The sequence below is a fragment of the Callorhinchus milii genome, unplaced genomic scaffold (assembly GCF_018977255.1).
Source record: "Callorhinchus milii isolate IMCB2004 unplaced genomic scaffold, IMCB_Cmil_1.0 Scaffold4, whole genome shotgun sequence".
NCBI classification, from domain to species: Eukaryota; Metazoa; Chordata; class Chondrichthyes; order Chimaeriformes; family Callorhinchidae; genus Callorhinchus; species Callorhinchus milii.
Genome location: NW_024704745.1, coordinates 74161989 through 74188320, shown reverse-complemented (window position 1 = coordinate 74188320; position 26332 = coordinate 74161989). Strand labels below are relative to the sequence as shown.

At 43.3% G+C, this 26332-nt stretch overlaps 1 protein-coding gene across 6 annotated transcripts; it reads right to left on the bottom strand.

The window, feature by feature from the left end:
- Positions 1–468: 468 nt before the first annotated feature.
- On the bottom strand, positions 469–15646 carry slc25a15a (solute carrier family 25 member 15a). Of its 6 annotated transcripts, none has more exons than XM_007891221.2 (7): positions 15412–15646; positions 8244–8352; positions 7343–7601; positions 6487–6627; positions 5276–5448; positions 2995–3153; positions 469–918 (listed from the first exon to the last, which is right to left on the bottom strand). In XM_007891221.2, exons 2-7 carry the CDS (start codon positions 8308–8310, stop codon positions 797–799), a joined length of 921 nt encoding a protein of 306 aa, XP_007889412.1. In that variant the 5' UTR covers positions 8311–8352; positions 15412–15646; the 3' UTR covers positions 469–796.
- Positions 15647–26332: the final 10686 nt, after the last annotated feature.

Sequence of the window (26332 nt, the reverse complement as noted above, 5' to 3'; positions counted from 1 at the left end):
GTTTTGCAGAAGGCAATTTTCACTGCTGCTTGCAGAGAAAGCTTAATTAAATACCTCTGCTGTACTACTTTCTCTAATCCTCCCCCACCCATACTTAATAATATTAATCGTATGATGTAGCCCTTTATCTCGTTGAGACATCTCAAAGCACTTTACAGAATATTCTGTAAAGTGGAGTGTCTGTATTTCGTGGTTGAAGCACAGCAGTCAATTGCACACAGCAGTGTCCCAAACAGTTGTGAATCAAGTGACCAAATTAATATATTTTTTAAGGGACTATTACTCCCAGAAAGCAACCAGGTTTCTACTTCCTGCTAGGTAAACAGAGATGTGTGGAGTAAGGAAACTTGCCTAAGGTTTCTCCCTGCCCGGGAATCAAAATCAAGTCTTCTCACTGTCCAATTAACTGGTGCCTGAAATGTGTTGGGGCAGGTTTTATTTTACTTAAAAAAATCCGAACTTTTCATATCCATTACGTGAAAGATTTTTAATGTTTCTTTAATATATCAGTCTTGGCAGCAATCGCAATAGGTGAACTATTATTGCATTTAACGTGGTGGCTGCCGCTTTAAAGTAAAAGGGAGGCAGGCGGGTGGGGAATCAGTGCAAAGAACTCCTTTGCAGTGCCGTTTGAATGTACAGCATTAAATATTCAGTGTCCAGTTTTAAGTGCCAGACGCAGTCCTTCAAGTGTTCCTATTATCCACCTTCAGAAACATTTCCTATTACAGCATGTTCTGGAACTCCCAGGAGTAAACACAGCTCTGTAACCTTTAGAAGAGCAACACCACCAGCTTCACTCACTCATCTTCTTCATCATGGCTTTTCTACTAAGTTCGTAGGCCAAGAATAAAGCACCATTGGCAGGAAACGCTCGTAACATTGTTGGTGTTAATCCAGAATATATTGCTCGGATTCCTAAAAAAAAAAGCACAAAAAGTCAAATTATAAAGCTGCTGCATAACATACAAATAATTAGGAGTCCCAGAACCTTGTGGTTGGAGCACTCGCCTCACCAGTGATAGGACCCAGGTTTAATTCCCGGGTGGGGTGAAGTTTCAAGGACCTGGGTTCGATTCCTGGTTTGGGCAAAATCTTAGGCAAGTTTTCTTACCTCACAAGCCTCGGTTTACCCAGCAGTAAGTAGGAACACAGTTGTTAGGTCAATTGGCGGATCGCTTTCTGGCGGTAGTAATCCCTCCAAAATAATAATTTGGTCACTCAACGCATGACTGTTCATGGGACACTGCTGTGCGCAATTGGCTGCCATGTTTTGCATAAAAAATAAACAGTCTATTTACAGTATATTCTGTGAAGACCTCTGAGAGGTCTCAGCGATATAAGGCACTATATCAAATGCAAGGATTATTATTGTGATTATTTGGACAGAGATCTTTGGGGGTTATTATCAAAGGCACTTTCCGACTAGGTGCCTGATCTGTGAATCATGCCCCCACAGAAGGAAGGACAGTCTTGAGGGAGGAGAGAATTAAGTGCTGGATGGAGGAATTCATTCCAGTAATCGGAAAAGATGCTTTTTGTTGGAGTAGATGGGAAGAAACAAGAGCTTACTTGCTCTGAGCAACTACCAACCAGTTAAGTTACAACTCCTTACTCTCAGAACAAGCCTACTAGTTTCGCACTCTGGGTTTTGGCACCAGGGATACAGGTTTTTCAACCGTTCAAGCGCACGTCCTTGGGAGGAATCCATGATAAACTCACTGGCTTCCAGCTCAGGACAATTATTATTGTACTCCAAGTTGCAGAGCGATTCAAAGCAATTTGAACATTACTTTGACATGAGTTTGGCACAGAGAGAAAGAGGGGGAAAAAAAAAATCACAAAAACTGTTTTAACATTGAATTACTTTAAAGCTTTAAATTCCTGACATTTTATCCAAAGAACGTAGTCTTAAAGTTTTACGAATATGCAGAATTTGTGAAATGAATTAAGTTTGGAAATGATTGGAGTCTTAATTTGGAGACCAATTCCATCTTTAAATTGTAATTAATAATAATCTTTGTATTTGATATAGCACCTGGTCATCCAAATATCTCGAAGGGCTTCACTGGATTAAATGTAAAGTGTAGCAACCGTTCTTGTAGGTGAATGTGTCAGCCAATTAATGCAAGATACCATCCCCACAGACAGCCATGCAGTGCATGGCCAATTTTATCTGGAGCATAGCTGGCAAGGACAGTGGGCAGCAACAACAACTTTCATTTACACAGCAGCCTTCTCGCAGGATAGTGTCTCGGAGCACTGCACAGTTGCAGGGTCGGAGGAGGAAGTGACCATAAGCACAGTCAAAGAAGTAGTTTTTAAGGTGGGATTTAAAGATACAAAAAGAAGAGGCTAAATGGAGGTATTAAGGCTGGGAGTTTTAGAGGCTTTGTAACTGAAGGCACGACCATTGATGGTGGTACAGAAGGGGTCAGAGGGATGTGCAACAGGCCTGTGTTAGCTGAGCAAAGGGGGCGGCCAGAGCAAGTCAAGAATACATAGTCTTAAATGAAGACAATTGAAGAATATTCCACAATTCTGCCCCATCTTAACAAGACAGCTTCAACACAGCAACATGCATCATTTGGGCAACTCAAAAGGATTTTTACAACAACAACTTGCATTTATATAGCGCCCTTCAAGCGAGGTAACGTCCCGGAGTGTTTACAGACACTTGTTTCAATCTGGAACCTGATGCAACGGAGAATGCAATTGGGAATCTCAGGTTTGTGAGCTAAGGAAAGTTGTGCAAGAAACAGTTCCATCATTTCGCCCACAAAATATACAGTCAATTCACTTTACAGTATATTCTGTGAAGGCTGAGATGTCTCAATGACATAATAAGGTGCTATATCAAATGTGTTGTTGTTATTCCCCATATCTCCAAAATCAGTATGTAGACAATGCGGGAGAGTAAAGAAATAGATTACAATGTATACAAATCAAATCCAAGCTTAGGGGAAGTTATTTGTCTCTAAAGTTTGTCCTCACCTTCATTCTTAAGTATATGTCGGAAAGTATTAAAGAAACCAGCATTTTCGCCTGCCATCGAGAGGACCTGGATGCGAGACTTCACACAGTCGATTGGATATACAGCAATCCACAAGCAAGCTCCTCCAAAACCACCGCTCAACATCAGGGGTAAAGGGCCTTTACAAACACAGTGAGCAAATATAGTTTGTTATACAGAAGCAAACAAGTCAATCTTTGGTCTCTTCATATTCCAAATATTTTAACATTTTTAATCAGCGAGTCTTTTTAATGATAAATAATCCTTGCATTTGGTATAGCGCCTTTCACGTCACAAGGATGTCTCAAAGGACTTCACAGGATTTACTGTGCAGTGTAATGACTATTTATTATAATTTAATAATAACTATTTGATATACACTTTTCACTTCTTCTAGACGTCTCAAAGAGCTTCACAGAATATACTATAAAGTGAATTGACTGTATATTTGTGGGCGAAACATGGCAGCCAATTGCGCTCAGCAGTGTCCCACAAATCGTGTGGAGGGATTATTATCCCCAGAAAGTGATCCGCCAATCGACTAACAACCAGGTTCCTACTTATTGCTAGGTAAGCAGAGACGTGTGGAGTAAGGAAACTTGCCCAACATTCTGCCTTGCCAGGAATAGAACCCACTCGCTTGTGAGGCGAGTGCTCTAACCACTGAGTTTCAGGACTCCACAGCATATTTGCCAATATTCTGTTGGCGAATGCAGCAACCAAAATGCCCTGCGCACAGCAATGTCCCACAAACAGCCATGGGATGAGTGACCAATTTTTATTTGGGGGACTTTGGCCAGGACACTGGGAGAAACTCCCTATTGTTTTCAAACAGTGCCATGGGATGTTTAACGTCCAGCTGGTGGGACCTCAGTTGAAGGTCTCATCTGAAGGACGGCACCTACAACAACGCATTATACTCCCAGCATTGCATTCGAGTTCCAATATAGGGCTTGAACCCACAAGCTTCTGACTCAGAGACAAGAGTGCCACCAACTGAGCCAGGTTGACACTTCTCCATAATAGGAGCAAAATCATCATCCTCTTAGTGAAGCTAAATATGAACATTCAAGCATGTACAATACATGCCAGGTTCACTGTAACAAAAAATCTGGAATCTTGTGTCTACTTGTCTTTCCAGTTTTCAAAATAGCATACACCCAAGGTAAACTTGTTCTAACACATATTTGTGATCCATAAGATCCCAACTTGCATTTTAGTGAGGCTGGTTTTACTGCGCTTCCTAATCATCCGATGGTTCCCGCATGGTGAAAAAAANGTCTGACTTTCGGTTCATGGGGCCATCACCACTGTTACTCGTTTTCTGTACATGCACAAAGCAGGAAGTGACATTAGAGGTAACCTAATATTCCAGAAGTTGGTGGTTGGGAAGTGAGTGGGCTAGCTGTACCCCTGGGCAGTGATTGAGATTCACGGTGCAAGTGCAAATTAAGTGAGTCTGCGTCATAATGATGTTCCACACCCTGTACTGTAACTTGTGCATCTGGTGGATTACAGAGGGCCAGGGCAACAATAGTCTGATTCCCCATATACTGATCATTGGCTGACCTAGCAGAGGCGACTGACCAACTAAAGAAGGTATTTATTTCCTTAAAGGGAGAGGCAAGGTTTCAGGTGAGTCACCCCTGGATGCTCGTGTTAGCACCAGGGTACAGAGTGCCAAAGGCCTCAGGACAAATTCTCCATCAATCTCATTGGTTTCAAGGGGCAGTGGATGTTTGGAGAGCCTAAAAAAATCATTGAAATAAGAATTACTGATGCTGCATCAAAATTCTTGAAGTCTGTACAATAATGCAAACAATAGCCATTCATTAGGTGTTAGAACCACATGCCATGGTTTTAAGTTTTTGACTATATAAATACTTCCGTTTAGTTTAGTGCCTTTCACTTCGAGAGCAGGCCCTAAAGCACTTCACAGGATATATTGCAAAGAGCAGTGACTTGTTTTTGTAGACAAACATGCCAACCAATTTGCGCACAGCAATGTCCCACAAACTGCCATGAAATGAATGATCAATTTTCCCAGCATTCTGGTCAACAATGGCCCCTCACCATCACCAAATAAAATCAGTCATTCATTTCTTGGCTTTTTGTGGGACAATGTGCAAATTGGTTGCTGCGTTCACCTACAAAAATCACTACACTTTACAGTATATCCTGTGAAGCGCTTTGAGACATCCTTCTGACAAAAAGGAGCTAAATCAAATGCAACATTATTATATTATTATAATAGTGACTTACCGAGATCATCTTTGGACTTGTTCCCAGAAGTAAAGAGGGTGCGACCAAATTCATAGCCACCGAAGAAGAAAAAATATCCAGGCATTTCCCTCAACAAAGTGCTGGATAATCCTCTATACATGCCAAGTGGACCATCTGTTCGTAAAATGTCTTTGATCACCGCCCAAGCTGTACTGTAAACACAAAGGAGATCAATTGAAAACCAACATAATCGAGTTGCCCTTTTCCCCATTAATTGCAGCCTGACTTAACTGTCTCCTTTTCAGAAACCAACTGTTCAGGCTGTGTTATGGCCCAAGCGGCCCTTGATTATAACCTGAGCCTAGACAAGAAGTCTATTGGACTCCAAAACGATTCCTAAAAGTAATTTACATTTATACAATATATTGTTTGGGACATGACATGTACATGCGACTGCCAGAATAGTGGAAGACAAATTGGATGGACCTTGATCTTTTTTCCTCTTCAAATGCTGTGATGGACTTAGCTTCAACAGAACAACAACCACCACCTTTCACGTCAGGAAGACATCCCAAGGAGCTGGACAGTCAGGGATACGCACCCAAGCTGGTGGTTGGGATCAGGCAGGATGGAGGGCAGGGAGGATAAGGGTAGAAGGGTGACCAAAGGAACGGTCGAAGAAGAGTCTTGAAACAGGTCTTGAAGGAAGCAAGGGAGGGGGCGAAACAGAGGGACTGTGGGATGGAGTTCCAGAAGGTGCGGGCAGAGAGGTTGAAGGCCCGCCCGCCAATGATGGGACAGGCAAGGCGGGAACATGAAGCAGGCCGGAGCCCACTGAGTGGAGGGAGTGGACAGGTTGGTAGATAGAAGGTCACTCCTGTAGTGAGGAGCAAGGCCATGGAGGGCTTTAAGGTGAGGACCAGGATCCAGGCGAGGATGGGGGTGATAGGGTCGCAGAGCCTGGTGCAGGAGAAGACACAAGCTGCAGAGTTCTGGATGATCTGCAGCCTATGGAGGCAGGAGTTGGAGAGGACATCAAGCAGGAAGTTTGCGTAATCGAGCCTGGATGTGATGAGAGTCTCGGCGGCCTGCGGTGAGAGACAGTGGCAGAGCCGGGCAACGTTGCAGAGGTGGAACTTGTGATTGCTAAGGAATTCCGCTTCAACATAAAAAGATATCTCTTCTAACTTTCCCTCATTTTTCTTCTCCGTTCAACAAATGCTTTGCGTAAAACAAAAAAGTACACGTACCTAGGATGCCCTGGCTTTAGCTTTCCAGATGTGGTCATTTCATGCATTGCTTGGAGACGACACTTCACAAGTTCTGTTGGGCAAATGGCTAATGAAGCAAACACTGATGCAAACGACCCTGAAGCTGCTTTCTGTATATCACTGAAACAGACACACAGATAGTTTGTTACAAGGCTTCGGCAACTGGAAAAAATTCACCCACAAAATGTACAGTCAATTCACTTTACAGTATACTCTGTGAAGCTCTTTCAGATATCTCGAAGACGTGATCAGGCGCTATATCAAATGCAAGTGTTATTATACTTATGAGAGATTTTTTTGGAATGAGAACTTCTCGCCAACCACATGCACTCGTAGAATCATAGACACAAAATATACAGTCACTATACTTTACAGTATAAGACGTCTCAAAGACATCATAATGCACAATATCAAACGCAAGGATTATTATCCTACAAACAGAAGGAGGCCATTCAGCCATTCAGGACCTTGGTTTAACATCTCATCTGAAGGACAGCATCTCTGACAAAGGAACACATTCCCAGCGCTCTACTGGAGCGTCAATTTTGACAATGAGTTCAAGTCCTGACGTGGGGCTTGAACCCACAACTTCTGCCCCAGAGGCAAGAGTGCTACTAACTGAGTCAAGCTGATAGGACACTGTCAGATACAAAAACAACATTTATGTCGTGCTCGTCACACGGGGCAGCATTTTGGATCGTTTGACAGTGGCAGAGATATTTGATATTCTGCGTGGAAATCTTTATATCTGGGTTAGCTTATTTGATCGAACCCAAAATTGGAAGCAAGAAAGATTTTATGAAAGTCAACAAACAAACATGAGTATTTCACTCACCTGAGCTCACTTTGGTTGTCCATTCCAGAAAGCTTTCTCACAATTCTCTGGCAAAAACCATAAGACAGGAACAGCACAGCATTTTCTGATATGTGGGCCATCAGGGCAGGCGTAGTCCCTCGGTAGAAACCCCCAACGCCAGATTCCTTGTACGTCTTTAGAACACAGTCCACTACATTTTTGTATAAATTAGGGAATGTCTGCATCTTCACTTTCACAGTGTCAAAGGGTTGCCCGGTGTAAACACAAGCCGTGCCTCCTGCGAATTACAGAGAGAGACGAACACAAGGATAAGAACAAGACTCACACTACCAACTCCAAGATAGAAGAGTCAGAGAGGGGGATAGAAACAAGAAGAAACTGCATTTAAATAGCATCCTTCTCACAGAATAGTGTCTCACTGGGAGCAGTGATTCTTCCCACACAGTTTGTTAACCCTGCAACTAAAGTGCTAACAAATAGGTCCGAGGCAGACAAGCAGCAGCAGGAAGCTTGATAGGCAGAACTCTCAATGACAAGCTATACAGTTTTAGCTGGTTGAACTCCAGCAGTTTCCCCAATGCATACTCTGGGATCCCAAAGCTTTGGCTCTTGCCAATGTGAGCCTAATACTCTTCGGAACCAGATAAGCAGGATGTGTCCCTCTAAGCATTCCATTCCAGACACAGGGGAAATTTCCATGCGTAGGTACAAATGTACAGTCAATTCACTGCAGAGTATATACTGTGAAGCGCTTTGAGATGTCTAGAAGACGTGAAAAGAGCTATATCAAAACCAAGGATCATTATTATTATTATATTAATTATTATACATTAGTGGAGCTCTCAGCCTAGTTTGGAGACTTTTAAGCATTCATCAACCTGCCCTGCATGAAAATTTAAGAGAAAGAATATACAATTACCTGCTGCCCCCGCAGTGAGATCGATGACGGCTTGCACAGCTGGTTTCGGGCAGTTTTCTAAGGACATCTTGATGGTCTATAATAATCAGATTATTTCCACAATCCACAACTCCAATTTTGGAGCAATACCATGGAAAACAAAAATGAATATTATTACAGTTTAAGACACTGCTCATTTAAAACCCGATCACTATCCCTAAGAAAATCGCCTACAAAATAGTCACTACACTATAGCAAACCACTTACAGCCTTTGAGATGTCTCGACGACATGATAAGGTGGTATAATTATATATACGTCCCTAATTCATCCAAGGAGGAAGAGGTGTTAACAGTCTACAAGTTCCCAATGAATATTTTAACATGTTGGCTCCTGAAAAGCTAATATGAATTTAGGAGAGTTGGTCTGGAGCACAGCCTCAAATCAAACCCACACTCAACTCTCAACAGGTTCCTAATGCTGGTGGAAGTTGGATTACCCAACATTTCTATCACAGAGTTTACAGCAAATTTATATTTCCTCTAGCCAGTAGCATTGGAGTCCTATAGTGTAGTGGTTAGCGCGCTCATCTTGTAAGCGTGAAGACCAAGGTTCGATTCCACAGCAGGGTGAAACCTTAGCCAAGTTTCCTTAATCCACAAGGCTGTTTATCTAGTAGCGAGTAGGAAGGTGGTTGTTAGTTAATTGGCGGATAGCTTTCTGGGGGTAATAATCCCTAAAAAAATCTGTTGTGTTTCTCCCACAAAATGCATAGTCAATCCACTTTGCACTATATTCTGTGAAGCGCTTTGAGATGTCTGAACAATGTGATAAGGTGCTATATCAAATGCAAGGATTATTATTACTATTATTCTTCTTTCAAAAAAACTGCAATTTCTACTACAGCAAACATACAGTCATAGCTGTGATTGGTGTCTAAACAGATCACTCCCTTTGACGGCAATGCTAATAAGAAGACGCACTGCCCTTGGCCTATGTCACATTACAGTGAACACTGCCCAAAGAATAACAGCGTTATTTAAACACAAAGATACAAAGGTTAGATTACCACTGAATTATCCAAGAATAAGCAGATCATTCTTAATATACTTAAACATTCGTCTTCAAGAGAAGGCTGAAAGATCTTTGGAGGAAAGAAACTCAAAAGATAGCCACATGGAATTCATTCTTTTGTTTTAAGAAATAATGTATTTAGAATAGAAACTAAAGGAACTTTGGCCGTTTTGTGCAACTAAGTTCATAAGATAATGATTTGCAAAAGCAGATAACGTACCAGGAATCAATGTTACATAATCAGCTTCTGTGCTCTGAGTGGGGGCAATTTATCCACTACAGGCAAAAGGTTGGGAGAATGGAATGAGCAGTGTTTGACTTCTACAGTCATCCGTCTTTCTTCCAAATTTCAATATCTGCCCATGTCCGCAAGACCATGTGTGGCTTCCTGCAATCTTCTTTAGTACCAACACCCCCACCCACCCAGATTTGTAGCATTTCGAAATTTTAACACCAAACTTCCTGCAGTGATTCGCCAGATAAAATCAGTCATTCACTCATGGCTGTGTGTGGAGCACTGCAGTGCCCAACTTGGCTGCCGCAGTTGTCAACATTTAACTCCAAAATACAGTCTCTGCACTTTACCTGAAATCTTCTGAAGCACTTTGAAACTGTACCCCACAAACAGCCACGGAGTGAGTGGCCAATTTTATTTGGAGGATTGTTGGTCAAGACTCTGGGAGGTCGATGTTAAAAATGCCATGGCACTACTCAAAAAGAGAAGGGCATTTCTCCCATTGTCCTGGTGAACAATCTCCTAAAATAAAACCTGTGCAATTGGGCACTCCACTTCACAGTACATCGTGTGAAACACGTTGAGATGTACTCCTGACATGAAAGGTTATACCGAATGCAAGGATTATTATATTATTATCAACTCTATACTGACTCAGTCCCATTGAAGTATTTTGAGATGTGTAACTATGTAAACAAACACTATACAAGGACAAATTGTTGTCCTTTTCCTCCTGTTCTTCTGAGAGTACATTTTCCAGGATCAATGTACATTTCTGAAGTTCATCACAGTTGTGTTCCAATGGTTTCGCCGAACTTAGGTGATCAGAGGAAATAGGGAGAAGAGAGAAGAGTGAGAGAAACGCCAAGAAGAAAAATCTCCACAGAGAATGTCTGTCTGGCTCTCTTTACTCAAAGAGTCATGGAATTATAGAATTCACTTCTGCAAAAGATAGTCAATGTTTAAGAGAAGTGGTTAAATACTTGGGCTAGTAAGGGTATCAGTGGGCATGGAGAAAAAGTCCTGAGTTACAGATCAAAAATAATCTAAGAAAATGACAGATCATCCTCAATGAGACGAACTGTCTACTCCTGTAACTACATTCCCAAATCCAACAGAAAAAGAAATGTCATTTTGTGGATTGTCATTTGTGGATATTCCCATAATTTCAAAACCTCCCAAGCCAACTATAATAATAATAATCCTTGCAATTGATTTAGTGCCATATCACGTATTCGAGACGACTCAAAGCGCATCACAGAATATACAGTAAGTTAATTGACTGTATATTTTGTGGCCAATTGCCTGCAACACGCAGTCGCGGATTGAGTGACCAAATAATTTTTTTTAAAGGATTATTACCCCCAGAAAAGTGATCCGCCAATCAACTAACAACTGTGTTTCTACTTACTGGTAGGTAAACAGAGGCGTGTGGAGTAAGGAAACTTGCCCAACGTTTCTCCCTGCCCAGGAATCAAACCAGGTCCTCTCGGATGCGAGGCAAGTGCTCTAACCACTAAGCTACAGGCCTCCACGTAGTATGTGTGCAAAGCCTACTAATGAAGATGGGTTCACTGTCTGAATTTGTGCACCACAGTCCAATTCTGTGAAGGCAGTGAGAGACAGCAAACTAGGTAACAAGACCTCAGGTGTGCGAACAGGCTTAATGGGCAGGATGTCCTTCTCCCCTTCCTACGATAAAGGAAGAAAACACGGTAGTTTGCCAGCATCCTCAAACACCTTTCTTCTCATTGCTCACCGGCTGGACTGACATCTGTATGGGCAGGACACACATGGCCTAACGGAGTTTGGGTTGTCTACAATTTAGCAATTAACGTCTTTGGATTTAACGTAGCAAATGTCTCATCTCTGTCATACTTTCTGCGTTCCACCCACATGCAAAGCAGAAGCAATATTGACGGTATCTTGAGAATCGGGCACAGGAAGTGATGTTGGTGGCAATTTAATGACCGAGAACTGTGCCATCTCAGGCCTACGGCTGGCCATCGCAACTAGAATAATAATAATAATAATCCTTGCATTTGATATAGCGCTTTTCACGTTGGGAGGACGTCCCAAAGCGCTTCACAGAACACACTGTAAAGTGAATTGACTGTATATTTGTGGGCGAACGCGGCAGCCAATTGCGCACAGCAATGTCCCACAAACAGTCGTAGATTGAAAATGACCAATTTATTATTGTTTTTGGTTTTGGAGGGATTATTATTAGGCTCTGTGTGGAGTAAGGAAACTTGCCCAAGGTTTCGCCCTCTGCCTGGAATTGAACTCAGGTCTCTCGCTTGCAAAGCGAGTGCTCTAACCACTGAGCTACAGGACTCCACTCCTGGAAGTCAGCGGGCTGGCTGCACACAAGCACAGTGAATGATGTCTAGAGTGCAACTGTGTTGTAATTGCTTTTCTTCCATTTAACTATTTCTTCCTCATCTAATTAACTCTCGTTCATCTGTTAGTGTCAAACGTGCAAAGCAGAAGCAACACTGACGGTGACTTGAAAATCGGGCAATTTTAGCATTAGAAAGCTAAAATGGCTAACTTGTGGAATCAGATTCTGCCCACTCAGCTCCTGTTAACCCTGCAGTCAAAGGCCTAATAGGTCGGATCATCCGAGCTAAACAAGCAGCAAGAAGCTTACCAATAGTGGGAAGGCATAGAGGCCCCGATATCTTCCCACCAGGAGGGAAACACTAGGAACAAATGACTTAATTGCAGAGATTTTGGCGTTTAGCCCCTCCCGCTAAATATAATAATAATCCTTGCATTTGATATAGCGCTTTTCACGTCGGGAGGACGTCCCAAAGCGCTTCACAGAACACACTGTAAAGTGAATTGACTGTATATTTGTGGGAGAACGCGGCAGCCAATTGCGCACAGCAATGTCCCACAAACAGTCGTAGATTGAAAATGACCAATTTAATATTGTTTTTGGTTTTGGAGGGATTATTATTAGGGATGTGGAGTAAGGAAACTTGCCCAAGGTTTTGCCCTCTGCCTGGAATTGAACTTAGGTCTCTCGCTTGCAAAGCGAGTGCTCTAACCACTGAGCTACAGGACTTACCTGTTGTTTACAACAAAGAAGATGTTGAACCAGAAGTAGAAAGGACAGTCATTATAACCTTTGATATAGCATCTTATCACTATTAACCACTGAGCTACAGGACTCCACAAATATGTATGGGTTGGGGGCAAAAAGGGAGCAAAACAAACCCCTTAAAGAGCAAGTCTGACCCTGGAGAATTACGAAGCAAATGTTTGCAGTATAAAAAGCAAACTTGCCTCAATGATTAACCTGGCAGACTTTAACCTTGGTTTTCAAAGTAAGAGATTTCTGCTTTAGAAGTATTACATCCTTCCTTCCTCTTCTCCCCCCCCCACCTCAAAGTTCCCAATCAGATGAAACAATCCCAATCTAAAAACTTTCTTTGCTAACCCTCACTAACAACGCACCTTAAAATGACTAACTTCCAAATCACAAAGCTCCTTTATATCATTTATAATAATCCTTGCATTTGATAGAGCGCTTTTCGCATCTTCTAGACATCTCGAAGCGCTTCACAGAATACGCTGTAAAGTAAATTGACCGTATATTTGTGGGCGAAACGCGGCAGCCAATTTTCACCCACAAAAATACAGTCAATCCACTTTACAGTATATCCTGTGAAGGCGATTTGGGAGGACTCAACGACGTGATGAGGCACTGTATCAAATGCAAGGATTATTATCATCACTATCATCTGTGCAGCCAATTTAAACGCTGTAAACGAAAGCTGTTTACCCTTGTGTTTTCTTGCCGGACGAGAAGCGATGAAAAAGCAATGAGGATCCCTTTGCAAATTGACTGATGCAATTTCGGCACAGGTTGTGTCTGACGCGTGCACTCACTCAGTCAGCTGTGATCATCAGCTGATACAGTAACAGACAGACAACTGCTGACTCCAGGGTTCCAGCACCTTACACCAGGACCAGGACACTCTCTCCTCCTTCGCTCTACTACAGTGTTAGCCTCTGCTGTCTGCATCCAGCCACAATACAGACCTGTCAAAGCTCCCGCCTCCTCTGACTTCCGCCTCTTGCATCACCGTTACTTGCTCACCCATTCAGTGATTGTAAAGGCAGCCCAGCATTTGGTGCTTGTCATGGAAGCCACCCCCCCTGATGCTTCTGCTCACCCTCCTTCACCGGGTCCTGCTGCCAGCCCTCTACTGGAGGTTAAATTTCAACCACAGCAGCAACCGCAAAATAATAATAATAATCCTCGTCTTTGATACAGCGCCTTATCAAGTATATATTGTAAAGTGGATTGACTGTGTGCATTTGTGGGCAAAACATGCTACTATTAATGATAATCCTTGCATTTGATTATAGCGCTTTTCACGTCTTCCGAGACGTTTCAAAGGGCTTCACACGTTATGCTGTAAAGTTCAAGTTTTCGTCGTTGTTGTTAAAGTGAATTGACTGTATATATTTTGTGGGCTAAATCGGCAGCCAAGTGCGCACAGCAGTGTCCCACAAACAATCGTGGATTGAAGTGACCAATTTTATTATTGTTTTTTTCTTGAGGGATTATTATTAGGCGTGTGGAGTAAGGAAACTTGCCCAAGGTTTTGCCCTGCCGGGAATCTATTCTCTGACTCTATGCAATTATGTGCAAGGAAATTATATAACAGCTGATTTGATAGAGCACCTTATCATGTCTCAAAACACTTTACAGGATTTACTAATCTAGGCAAACGCAGAAGTTAATTTGCACAAGGCACAGCTATGAAGTAAATGAGCAATTTTATCAGGAAGTCAGGACACCAGGAAAAACTCACTTCTCGTTTCAAATAGTGTCACAAGATCTTTAACATCCACCTGAACAGGCAGGTGGGACCTCGGTTTAACTCATTCCAATAGACAAATTACAAGAACAATGCAGTGAGTAATTTGTGTGTCGTTTGCAAGGCTACACTTTGCTCTAACAAGAAAAAAAAATGTCAATTTGTTGTTTTTAAATGTAGTTTAAAATCAATTAATTTCAAATTTAACACAAACTATGACATTTATCTGTTATTGGTTACCAACAGGGTTGGGGGAGAGAATGTCCCAATTGTGGATTGTTACACTCCTTACCGTCTGCCTCCAAACACACAGTCACTTAATTTCAAAGTAAGTTCTACGAAGCACTTTGGGACATCCTTCCGACACAATAAGGCACTGAATCAAGCAGTATATTTTGGCCTCAAAACACAGTGACTTTCCAGTATACCCTAAGAATTGCTTTGAGAGGTCTCGATAGTGTGATAAATTGCTCTATCAAATACAAGGATTATTATTATACCAAACACCAAGGATTATTATTAATATTATTCTCATTATTTATCAGGTTCAAGCATAAATTGCAAAGGGAATCTCCAGAATAGGTGGGGAGTTAACCTACAAACAAATCCATTGTGTTTCTCGAAAGCATATAGGTTCCTTTCCTTATGATGTAAAGACTTTCTTGAGTAGCTGACAATTAGGAGCATTTATGGAGAGAAAAGCATTAGCGCTAAGCATCTCAGGTTGTGCTGTGGCTCAAGTTTCTGCAGCTGACACTGTAAGGTTTGGTTTATTTATAGATAATTTATAGTCAATGAACCTCATATTGATGTCTGCAAGCAGGAGTGAATGCAGGGAGTTCATCTTGTCAGAGCAAAACCCTCCCTGTCCCACTTCAAAATGAACAGGGAACCTTTAACAGAAAAGCCCTGAATCTCCATTGAAACCAATGCTGTATGGAGTTTGGCTTAAGGTGACCTGGTTAATGCAGCATCTCTCTCACACACACACATGGATTAAGAAGAAGAGAGGTCTAGGAGAGGAAAAGGAGCAATGCACTTACAGTTATTCTCCTTTCAGCTGCTTCAGAGCTCTGCCTCCAGATTGCTTTTCCTGTAGTTAAGAGCTGAAAAAGAAGGAATGGCTTCCCAGATCATTTTGTGCTTCCCCTGGGTGCTGAGAAGGAGGGTCCAGGCTTTGTAAACCTATCACATAACTCAGCTAACCCAGCATCACTGCCTATTTCACCCTTTTGGAGATTGAGAAACTCTCTTGTTTACAGGTTGCAACCCAAATTAAACTCCACCATGAGATCACCTCTCTTACACACAAGTACTGAGAGAACTTATACAAGGGCAGAATTGTTACAGCACCAAAATAGTTTTCTTTTAAAAAACCTCTGTTTACCTAGCAGTAAGTAGGAACCCGGTTATTAGTCGATTGGCAGATGGCTTTCCGGGGATAATAATCCCCCCACGACTGTTTATGGGACTCTGCTGTGCGCAATTGGCTGCCATGTTTCGCCCATAAAATATACAATTAATTTTACAGTATATTCTTTGCAATGTCTCAACAGCATGATATGGCGCTATGTCAAATGCAAGAATTATAATTATTATTCATTGCGTGTGCCTGTTCTCTGAAGGAGCTGTGTGTCCCTTTAATCTTATACCCTTTCCCCGCTCCCACCCCACCACCCACCCATATTTAATATTTTTCTTTAAATATTTGCCTTATTCCCTTTTGAAATCTGTTATGCTTCCTGCTTCAACCACTGATTTTTGGTATAAGGAATTCTATAATCAATACCAAGAATTTTGCTTACAAAATACACAGTCAAACCACTTTACAGTATATACTGTGAAGCGTTTTCGGGCGTCTCAACAACGTGATAAAGCTCTGTATCAATTGCAAAGATTATTATTATTACTATTTCATTCAATGTCCTTAAACCCCTTTTGTGTGTTAAAAAAAACTCCTTGTTTTTTGTGATAAAGTTTGTAAATTTATATTTACTAGTTACCAATTCACCAAGTGGTTATGCCTTCCTGACCACTGTTTTTTTTAAAAAAACTATTTATTTTCATAAAGTATCTTTGTTTCAATGTCCAGAAACTCTGAAGAATTACATTTGCTGTTACAATTCAAGAGGCAAATTTGTTATCATAATACTAGCTCTTGCATTTATCATGTCATTGAAATGTCTCAAAGCACTTAACAAGAAAAACTGTAGAGTGATGTGTGTTGCAGTGTATATTTCAGAACCTTGGTGTCTTGTTCGACCCTCAACTGTCTTTTCTCCCCCACATTCAAGCCGTGACCTGCTCTGCCTTCCCTCACTTCCGTAACATCACCCGACTGCCACTACCCTCACCCTTCAGGCCACTGAAACTTGTTCATGCCTTCATCATCTCCAGGCTCGACTATGCAAACGCTTTGCTTCTCGGCTTTCCCAACTTCTCCCTCCACAGCTGCAGATAATCCAGAACTCTGCAGCCAGTGTCCTCTCCCGCACCAAACTCCATGACCCCTTCTCCCCCACTCTTGCCCAACTTCACTAACTCCCCATCCTTCAGAGGATCCAGTTCAAGATCCTGGTCCTCAACATACAAAGCCCTCCATGGCCTCACCCCACCCTTCCTCTGCGACCTCCTAACCTCCTACCAACCCGCCCGTTCCCTCCGCTCAGCCGGCTCTGGCCTGCTCCGCGTCCCCCGACCCACCCGCCCCACCATTGGCAGAGAGCCTTCAGCCACTCTGCCCCCAGTCTCTGGAATTCCATCCCCCAATCACTTCGCCTCACCCCCTCCTTAGCCTCCTTCAAGTCCCGCCTCAAGACCCTCCTCTTCGACCATGCCATCGGCCACCCACCTTCCCCTCCCCTCCCTTACCCCCCCCAACCCCAGCTCGGGTCTGAAATGCTGTTCTCTGTCCAGCGCCTTGGGACGTCCTCCCGACGTGGAAGACACTATACAAATATAATCTTGTTGTTGTTGTATTCTGTGGGTGAATGTGGTAACCAATTTGCAAACAGCAATGTCCCATAAACACCATGAAGTGATTGACCAATTTTATTTGGGGGATTGTTAGCCAGGACACCGGAAGAAACTCCTGTCTCTTTTCAAATAGTGTCATGGGATCTTTAACGTCCACCTGAACTTGGTTTATCATTTCACTGAAGGATGGCACCTCTGACAAAGCAGTAAAGCTGCACAATATTCTCAGCTGGCTCCGGCTTCCTGCACATCTTTTGTCCCCTCCGTGCTTTCAGCCACGACGCCCCAAAACTAGAGAACTCTCTTCTTCTTCTCTGCCTTCATGTCATACTTGAAGACCTTCCTCTTTGACTTATGTGCCTACGATTTACCTCCCTCAGGCTCTGCGTCACAGTTAAGCGATCATGAAGTACTGTGTGAAGGGTGCCATGTAAATGCAAGTTGTTGTTGTTGATGTGTCATGATAGATTATATGGGTTTTGAGTCCCGACATGGGGCTTGAACTCACAACCTTTTGATTCAAGAGGTGAGAGTACTACCAACTGAGCCAGGCTGACCTGGATCAGGAGGGGTGGAGTGCAGGGAGGGTAGGGTTAGGATGGTGGCTGAAGGCGCGGTCGAAGAGGAGGGTCTTGAGACGTGCCTTGACGGAGGTAAGGGAAGGAGTGAGGCGAAGGGATTGTGGGATGGAGTTCCAAAGGATGGGGGCAGAGAGGCTGAAGGTCCGTCCACCGATGGTGAGGTCGGGCCAGGCAGGTCATGTGGAGAGTGGAGCCTGCTGAGCGGAGGGAGTGGACAAGTTGATATGGCATTAGCAGGTCACAGAGACAGGTCACAATAATAATGATAATAATCCTTGCATTTGATATAGCCTCTTTCACATCAGGAGCATGTCTCAAAATGCTTCATAAGATTTACTGTAATCTGGAGTGACTCTAGTAACTCATGCTTGCCTCAGTTTCTCTGTATTACATAATTTTGTTGGATTCGTAGTACATATTATTACTGCTATTACTAATGCAGATAGCCCCTTTGACACTGGAGGGCTTTGTCCCTTAAATTCAGGCTTTGCCCACTACGTAGCTCCTCTTAACCCTGAAACTAAAGCCTTAATTGGTAGGATGGCCTTAGCTGGACAAGCAATGGGAAAGCTTGCCAGAAAGTGTTCTCAATGACGAGCTATGCTGTTTTAGTGTACCCTGTCTCACATTCGCTGCTGTCCCAAGAAGGTTATTTTAATGCACTTTGAAACACAACATAATAACTTACGAAATGCTAGACAAAAAAAAGACCAAGGTCCATCAAGTTCACCTTCCACCATACTGGTGGTCGCTTGCACATATGTCCCGAACTACCTATGTACTATATCCCATAATGTTATTTCCTAAAAACTATCTAATCTGTGTATAACAAATAAGAAAGTTGTTGTTTCAAACAAATTTCAATAATAATAAATAATAATATTCCTTAGATTTGAATATAAACGCCTTGGAACGTCCTCCCAACGTGAAAGGCGCGATACAAATGTAATTTTGTATTTTATAATTTCACATTGCGGAGGACTTCACGGAATTTACTGGAAAGTGTAGTGACTGTGTATGTTGAGGGCAAATGTAAAGTGGGAATAAAAAAAACATGTTCTGAATAGGATTGTTCAATTATGTTTATTCTTTTCCTGATTTTCAGATGCTTAGTGTCTTTAATTTCTTTAGCCAAATAAAATATTTGCAACCAGTCCCAAACAACAGGGGTTATTTAATCAGTCAAACACAATTACTTTGTTAACCTGAGAGCAAACATCTTAACTTTGTAACAGTTAACTGCTGTTAATATCTTTTTGAAGATCGAAGAGTCTGCACAAATTAGAAGATAATCTGGCCTGAAAGATCAAATCATTTGGGGTTGTAATTTTAAACAGCAAGTAATTGTCACAGGACGGTGACAGATTTCTGTTCTGTTGTTTTCTACTTAAACCTAAAGTGGTGTAGAGTGATGTGGCATGGAAACAAGCCATTTGGCCCTACTAGTCCCTGCTAATGTTTATGCTCCATACAAGCCCCCCCTTATTCCTCTCTCTTCTGTTCTCCTTTATTCGCTGTGTTTTCTCTTAAATACACTGATGCTATACTTGCATACTCACCCACACTAGACCCTATACCGTCACCACACCGGTTCTAGCCAGGCTCTACTGGCTCCCTTTCACCAAACGGATCGATTTCAAGATCCTCAGTCATCTTCAAATCTCTTCATGACCTGGCACTTAGCTACTTCTCCAACCTGCTTACCCCCCAACCCACTACCCACTGACTCCGCTCGACTGGCTCCAGCCTCCTGCTTATCTCTCATGTCTTCCGTTCTACAGTCGGTTGCCGCACTTCCAGTCACTACGCCCCGAAACTCCGGAAAACTCTTTCTCTATCCTTCCACCTTGCCCCTTCCTTCCCCATCTTCAGCTCAAGCCTAAAGACGTTCCTCTTCAGCTGTCCCTACAGTCACCTCCCCCCGGCTCAGTGTGGTGCTCAGCCACCCTCAAGCTCTCTGGGACGCTACCCTGCATGATGGGCTATATAAATGCAAGTTGTTATTGTTTCCTGTAATGTGGTGACCAGAACTGTACACAGTATTCCAACTGTGGTATAATAATAATAATACTTGCATTTGATTTAGCGCCATATCATGTCTTCAAGACTTCTCAAAACGCTTCACAGGATATACTGTAAAGTGGATTGATTACGTATTTTATGGGCGAGAGGTTTTATATAAATTTAGCATTACTTCCCTACTTTTATACTCTATTCCCCTGGACATAAAACCAAGGACTCTATTTGGTTTCTTCATGGCTTTGTCCACCTGTGCTATTACTTTCAGAGTCCTGTGAATCTGAATCCCTAGATCTCTTTGCTCTTCTACCCCTCAGATTCCTATCCCAGTGAATTACTTCACATTTCCCTATACTAAATTTCATCTGCCACCTGTCTACCCATTCTGTTAGCCTGTTGGCTGTTGATTCATTTTAATAAATATAGTTATTCTAGGAATAAGAAGCTCGATTGTCTTAGGTAAAGATGGTGTGTGATGTGTGAAAGGATGACCAACAACAACAACTTGCATTTATATTGCGTCCTTCACGTTGGGTAGCGTCTCAGAGAACTTGACAATGGTGGAGCTTGATGATGAAAAGACGCAGAGTCTGATATGAAAACATAAATGTATTTGTTACCCACAGGGTTATTGTTAATCATGATCAAAGCACTTTGGATGGTGATGTTTTACTGTTTTATATGTCACTTGTGAATAGTAGAGTGTATCATCAAGTTCAATTCCCTCCTTGGTTTCACTCTGTGATCTATCTCCCCGGCCGCTCGCTCCACTCAGTCAACACTGGTCTTATGTCCCCTTCCTGATCCATACCGCTATCTCTTGAACTTCACCCGAAGACCCTCTGCCATGCCTCCCATCTTTCCCCACCTTTAAAGCCTGCCTTAAGACCTGTCTTTCCGACTTTGCTTTCGGTCACCCTTCCACCCCACTAACTTCCCCGTATCCTCCACCACCCCTCCCCACTCCCCCCTGCATTGGTGCCCATTCAACTGTGTGAAGTGCTTTGATATGTCCTCTCAACGCGAAAGGCGCTATATAAATATAAATTGCCGTTGTTGCAGTATGTTATCTTGGATGTGTGATGTTACAAATTAGGGTATTTCACAAGTACGCAGCATAGATAACGAGCGAAAATTTGAAATAGTTTGAGGTTAATATTTAGCAGACTCCACAGCAAGAACGTGAATTCCCAATGTTTGCTTTCATGCCCTGCTTGACGTAAATGTGAAAGTTCCAGGAGGTTTCAATCAATTTTACAACTAAATGGATGTGATTTCATTCACGAGGTGAGCTGTACTCAAGGTCATGTTTTAATAATAAGAATAATAATCCTTGCATTTGATATAGCACCTTAAAATGTTCACAGAATATATTGTAAGGTGAATTGATTGTACTTTGTGGGCGAAACGGAGCAGGCAATTGCTTACAGTAATGCTCCACAAACAGTCGTGGATTGAGTGACCACATTTTGTGTTCAGTTATTTTGAAGGATGATTACCCCCAGGAATCAATCCACTGGGCGTTAGGTTCAGGAGGGCTGGGGGGTGGCAGAGTGGTGATCGAAGATGTGGTAGAAGAGCAGGGGATTGGAGGCAAAGGAGGTGTTATTTTGGTTTATAAATTTTTTGAATTTAGACAAGTAAGATTGATATTTATTTTACATTGATTTGGATACCCTTAAGCATGATGATGGGGGTCTGTTCAGTGTGCACCTTGGTTCTCCTGCAATTTAATCAGCTAAAGCCACATAACTTGCCATTGAGCGCTCTTAAGCGCTCTGAGGCTATCCTGCATGTTTGTCCAATGAGACCCATCCTAGGGCTCCAGCTTACTGGGTTAACAGGAGCTTCCCATTGTGTTAATCTATTTAAGTTCTTCTGCAGTTTCTTGACATTCTCCTCACTATTGACTACACCTCCTAATTCCATTATATATAACAATAATCCTTGCATTTGATATAATGCCTTATCACTTTGTCGAGACATCTCAAAGCCCTTCACAAGATATATTGCATAGTGGAGTGACTGCGAGAGAAATCAGCAGCCAATTTTCCACAGCGATGTCCCACACACTGTACTGGTTTGAATGACCAAATTTTAAAATTTATTTATTTATTTTGAGGGATTATTACCCTCAGAAAGTGATCCACTAATCGACGAACAACCAGGTTCCTACTTACAGCGAGGTAAACAGCGGCATGTGGAGAAAGGAAACATGCCTAAAGGTTTTACCCCCGCCTGGGAATCAAACCTGGGATCCTCTTGCTTGTGAGTACGCTAACCGCTACGTTACGAGGCTCCGTATCGTAAACTTTGTGGATGAAAAGTAAATTAGAGAGTTTTCATGTTGTTTTGCTTCTTCACTTAACTTTTCCAATATGCTGCTGTTTGTGTTGAGCCTCTTTATTTGTTTCTATCCAGTCACATTGATTTTGATATGCTTTCTATGTGGATCCCTATGACTCGCCAGCAAAGCAGAGCTACAGTTTGTAAAGGATTTCTCCTGTTCATGGTCTGTGATAGGAGGTCAATATTTTCTGACCAGTTAACGTAACCTTGGTGTGACACAATGTTTGACAGGGAAGAACTACGTATGCTCTCATACACGCTTTCTTTACATTGAGGCTTGACTATGCTTGTCAGCCTCACCAACTCCTACCTCCATAGGCTGCAGATTATCCAGAACTCTGCAGCTCGTGTCCTCTCCCACTCCAGGTTCCGTGACCCTATCACCTCCATCCTCACCCGACTCCACTGGCTTCCCATCACACAGAGGATATAGTTCAAGATCCTGGTCCTCACCTTCAAAGCCCTCCATGGTCTTGTTACCCCCTAGCTCTGCGACCTCCTAACCCCCTACCATCCTGCGCCCTCCCTTCACTCAGCAGGCTCCGGCCTGCTTCACATCCCCTGCCTCGCTTGCCCCACCATTGGCGGGTGGGCCTTCTTCCATTCTGCCCCCACCCTCTGAAACTCCATCCTGCAGTCCCTCTGCCTCGCCCCCTCCCCTGCCTCATTCAAGACCCATCTCAAGACCCTTGTCTCCGACCGTGATTTCGATCACCTTGCTTCCCCACTGCAGCCTCCACCCTCCCAGATCCTGACCCCCAGCTCGGGTTGACTATCCAACACCTTGGGACGTCCTCCTGACGTGACGCCAGAACAATAACAACAACACTGAAACAGCTTGGCCTAGTTGACCGAACTCTTGGGTCAGGGTCAGAGGGTTTTGCGTGATTTTGAGTTTACAAAGTTGGGTAACCCTTCAACAACAACAAATTGCATTTATATAACAACTTTCTCATTGGTGTAAAAAAAGTGCAATTTGTCATAAAAAATTGTTGTTGTAGCGGATTGGGCTGAATAGATTTTTTTAAAATTCCGCATATAGACTCCCGCTGGCCCAACTCTCCCCGCCTCACCATCCTGGCTGGCTTTCAGTGGCCAGGGATATTAACTTTGACTCAGTTTGAAACCTGTGAGCAGGAGGTAGCTTTATTTTCTATCTTCTGCTCTTGGGATTCAAATAAATACAATGCCGGTACTGGCATTTACTGGCACTGAAGAAAGCTGATGGGGAGAGGCCCATCAAAGTGGTGTTTTTTTCCTGTTGAGTTGTGTTCGGAGATAGATTATTGTTTAAAATATTGTTTTAGTTAAGTTAGAATGGTTATGCTTGTTACCTGACCCGGAATGACAATGATTTGGTCACTCAATCCACAACTGTTTTTGGGACACTTCTGTGCGTAATTACTGCCATGTTTCACCCACAAAATACAGTCAATTCACTTTACAGCATATTCTGTGAAGTGCTTTTGAGACTTCTCAATATGATAAGGCGCTATATCAAATGTAAGGTTGATTATTATTATTAATTGGTTGTTTTGATCAGGTGAAGGTTACTTATGCTTGGTAGTCAATATCAAAGTGACTTAGAACTATAAGCCTAATTAAATTGAGCTGAACTGTAGACTGTATATCTAAGCGTCAGTAAAGTATGTTACGGGGTAGTTGGTATAAGTCTAGTTGAAATGTCATGGGAAAATATCAGTATGTTGGGCTTGAAGAGTTAAATTGGTTCAGAAGAAAGAAGTGAATTTATTGCAGCTCCCGCTGTCTTGTTAATTGTTGATAAAACCATCCTGTATTATTTTATTCAGAATCATTCCATGGGTACCGAAGGATGGCCCAGCTGTTTAACAGCTCTCAGGTGGGTGAGAACATACAGATTTGCACGGACTGTTTCAGTGTTAAAAAAAAAGGACAACGATAAAAGAGGTGCAGCAAAGCCAGTGGTGGCCAACCTGTGGCCTGTGGGCCGAAAGTGCCCCCTCCTCTCCCCAAACATTCAAGTGAGTCCGGGTAAGTCCGTGTTCCATCGGTAATGATTTTTCAGTTTTCTTCCTGATTTACGTCATGTGACTGACCTCGACTGTTCAAGGTTCCAGTAACATCGGAAGAAAATAAAAAGGGATGAACAGACTACAAAATACGACAATACAACTGCCGCACAACTGCAAGAGATCCAACGCCTGCTATTATCAGCGTTCCAGAGACAAGAGAAATGAAAAGCAAGAGATGTTTGCCTTTCTAAAGCAGTTTTAGCGTATTTTCTTTTTCTGTCATGGGTGTAGTTTTTCATGAGGAAAGTGAAATAAATGTTTATACTAATAAATATATTTGTCTTTACTGCCTTATTAAGTACACAAACTGTTGGACATAAAATACAAGTGACTTTGGATCCTCTGTTCACAGGTTCTGAATTAATTTTTTTTGGCTAAACAGAATAAGCTGGTCTTTTGTGGCTTCGCCTTTTGTACCAGACTTCAACAGAGTGGTTAACTCCACTACTGGCTATACCTTCGATCCCAGTATATTCGCGCAATCTATTCCCACTCTCCTGCTCACTCCTGAACTTTAATATTCTTCGTTTTCAAGCATCCCTTTTCAAAACACATTTTGAAAGAACAGAGCAAAGAGCAAATTGAAAGAGCAAATTCATGATATCCGCATGTCGACACTTACATTTTTAAATCTTAAAGCATAGGTATCCAATGAAATGCTGTTCATTCCTCTTATCCTTTCTTATCTCTCACCATGAAACATTAACTTCTGTCCAAATGTCTTCTTTATCTTGAAAGATTATGAATGCCTCAGCTGCACCACGAATAGAATAGTAATTGGATTGAGGTACAGATCAGCCATGATCTAATAGAATGGTGGAAAGGCTTGAGGGGCTGAATGGCTGTTCCTATGTTTCTACACATGGTTACACCTACAATTCCCCGACGGCGTGTCTCCAACTCACGCTATTCCCCTGCAACTAGCTATAGATTTGATCCAACACCAATTCCAAGGGCCAGTACCCACTGATGTCATCCAATGATGCTGTCATGACCGTTGCACTGAAAAGGCACGAGGGACCACTGGCTAACATCACGCGAAGGATAGCAACAACAATTTGCATTTATATAGCTGCCATCGCGCAGGGCAGGGTCCCGGAGAGCCTCCATCTCCCCGCAGCACTGCACTGGAACGTCAGCCGAGAGACTGTGAGCTCAAAGTCCCGATGTGGGACTTTGGCTCTGGAACTCCATCCCCCAGTGCCTTCGCCGCCTCCTCCCTTTCTTCCTTCAAGGCCGGTCTCAAGACCTTTCTCCTTGACCGTGCCTTCAGCTCCCCTCTCGACTCTCTACCCCCTCCTCGCTCCCTCCCTTCCCTCCCCTCACCCTGACCATTTCCCCCCAATGCTCGGGTCCCGACCCAACCGTACAGCGCCTCGGGACGTCCTCCTGACGTGAAAGGCGCTCTATAAATGGAAACTTGTTGTTGTTGTTGTTGTTGAACCCACGATCTTGGCGAGGACTCGGGAGTGCTCCCGACCGAGCCGGACTGGCACCCACGGGCGCTACCGCAGCCCTGCAGAAGGTCTCAAGGTACTGAGGGCACGAGACGTAAATGTTTGTCCTGTATTTGAGGAAAGTTGGGTGACCGCACATCCCGGTGTCGTCGAGGCAGTGGCCGAACTTGACGCAGCGCCTCAGGCGCGTCTTCCGGACGTGTGGAGGCGCTTTCGCGGGAACAGGTGCGCCGCGAAGTGAACGGGCGGCGGGTTTTCTGGGCGAGAGGGGGCGGGCACCGGCCCCGCGGGCCCGGGGGTGAGGGAGCGGAGGCCAACCGGAGGTCGAGTGGGGCCCCAAACAAATGAAGGCCTCGCCCGTGAGCAGCAGTTGGGAACAGCCTGACAAGAGGTGAAAGGTGAGGAGGTGACACCCGGGCAGTGGGGTCACAGGCGGAACCTCACCCCGCGGCTGGTGCTTCCCGGGGGGAAGGTGTTCCGGGGCGGACGCGCTCTCCCCCCTCCTCCCCCCCCCCCCCCCCCGTGTGC

Coding starts and splice junctions, on each gene's coding strand:
- slc25a15a (XM_007891221.2), bottom strand. CDS start 8,310: ATGTCCTTAGAAAACTGCCCGAAACCAGCTGTGCAAGCCGTCATCGAT. Junction 5,449..6,486: donor CTAAAGCCAGGGCATCCTAG/GTACGTGTACTT, acceptor TTGTGTTTACAG/TACAGCTTGGGCGGTGATCA. Junction 3,154..5,275: donor CAAGTCCAAAGATGATCTCG/GTAAGTCACTAT, acceptor GTGTTTGTAAAG/GCCCTTTACCCCTGATGTTG.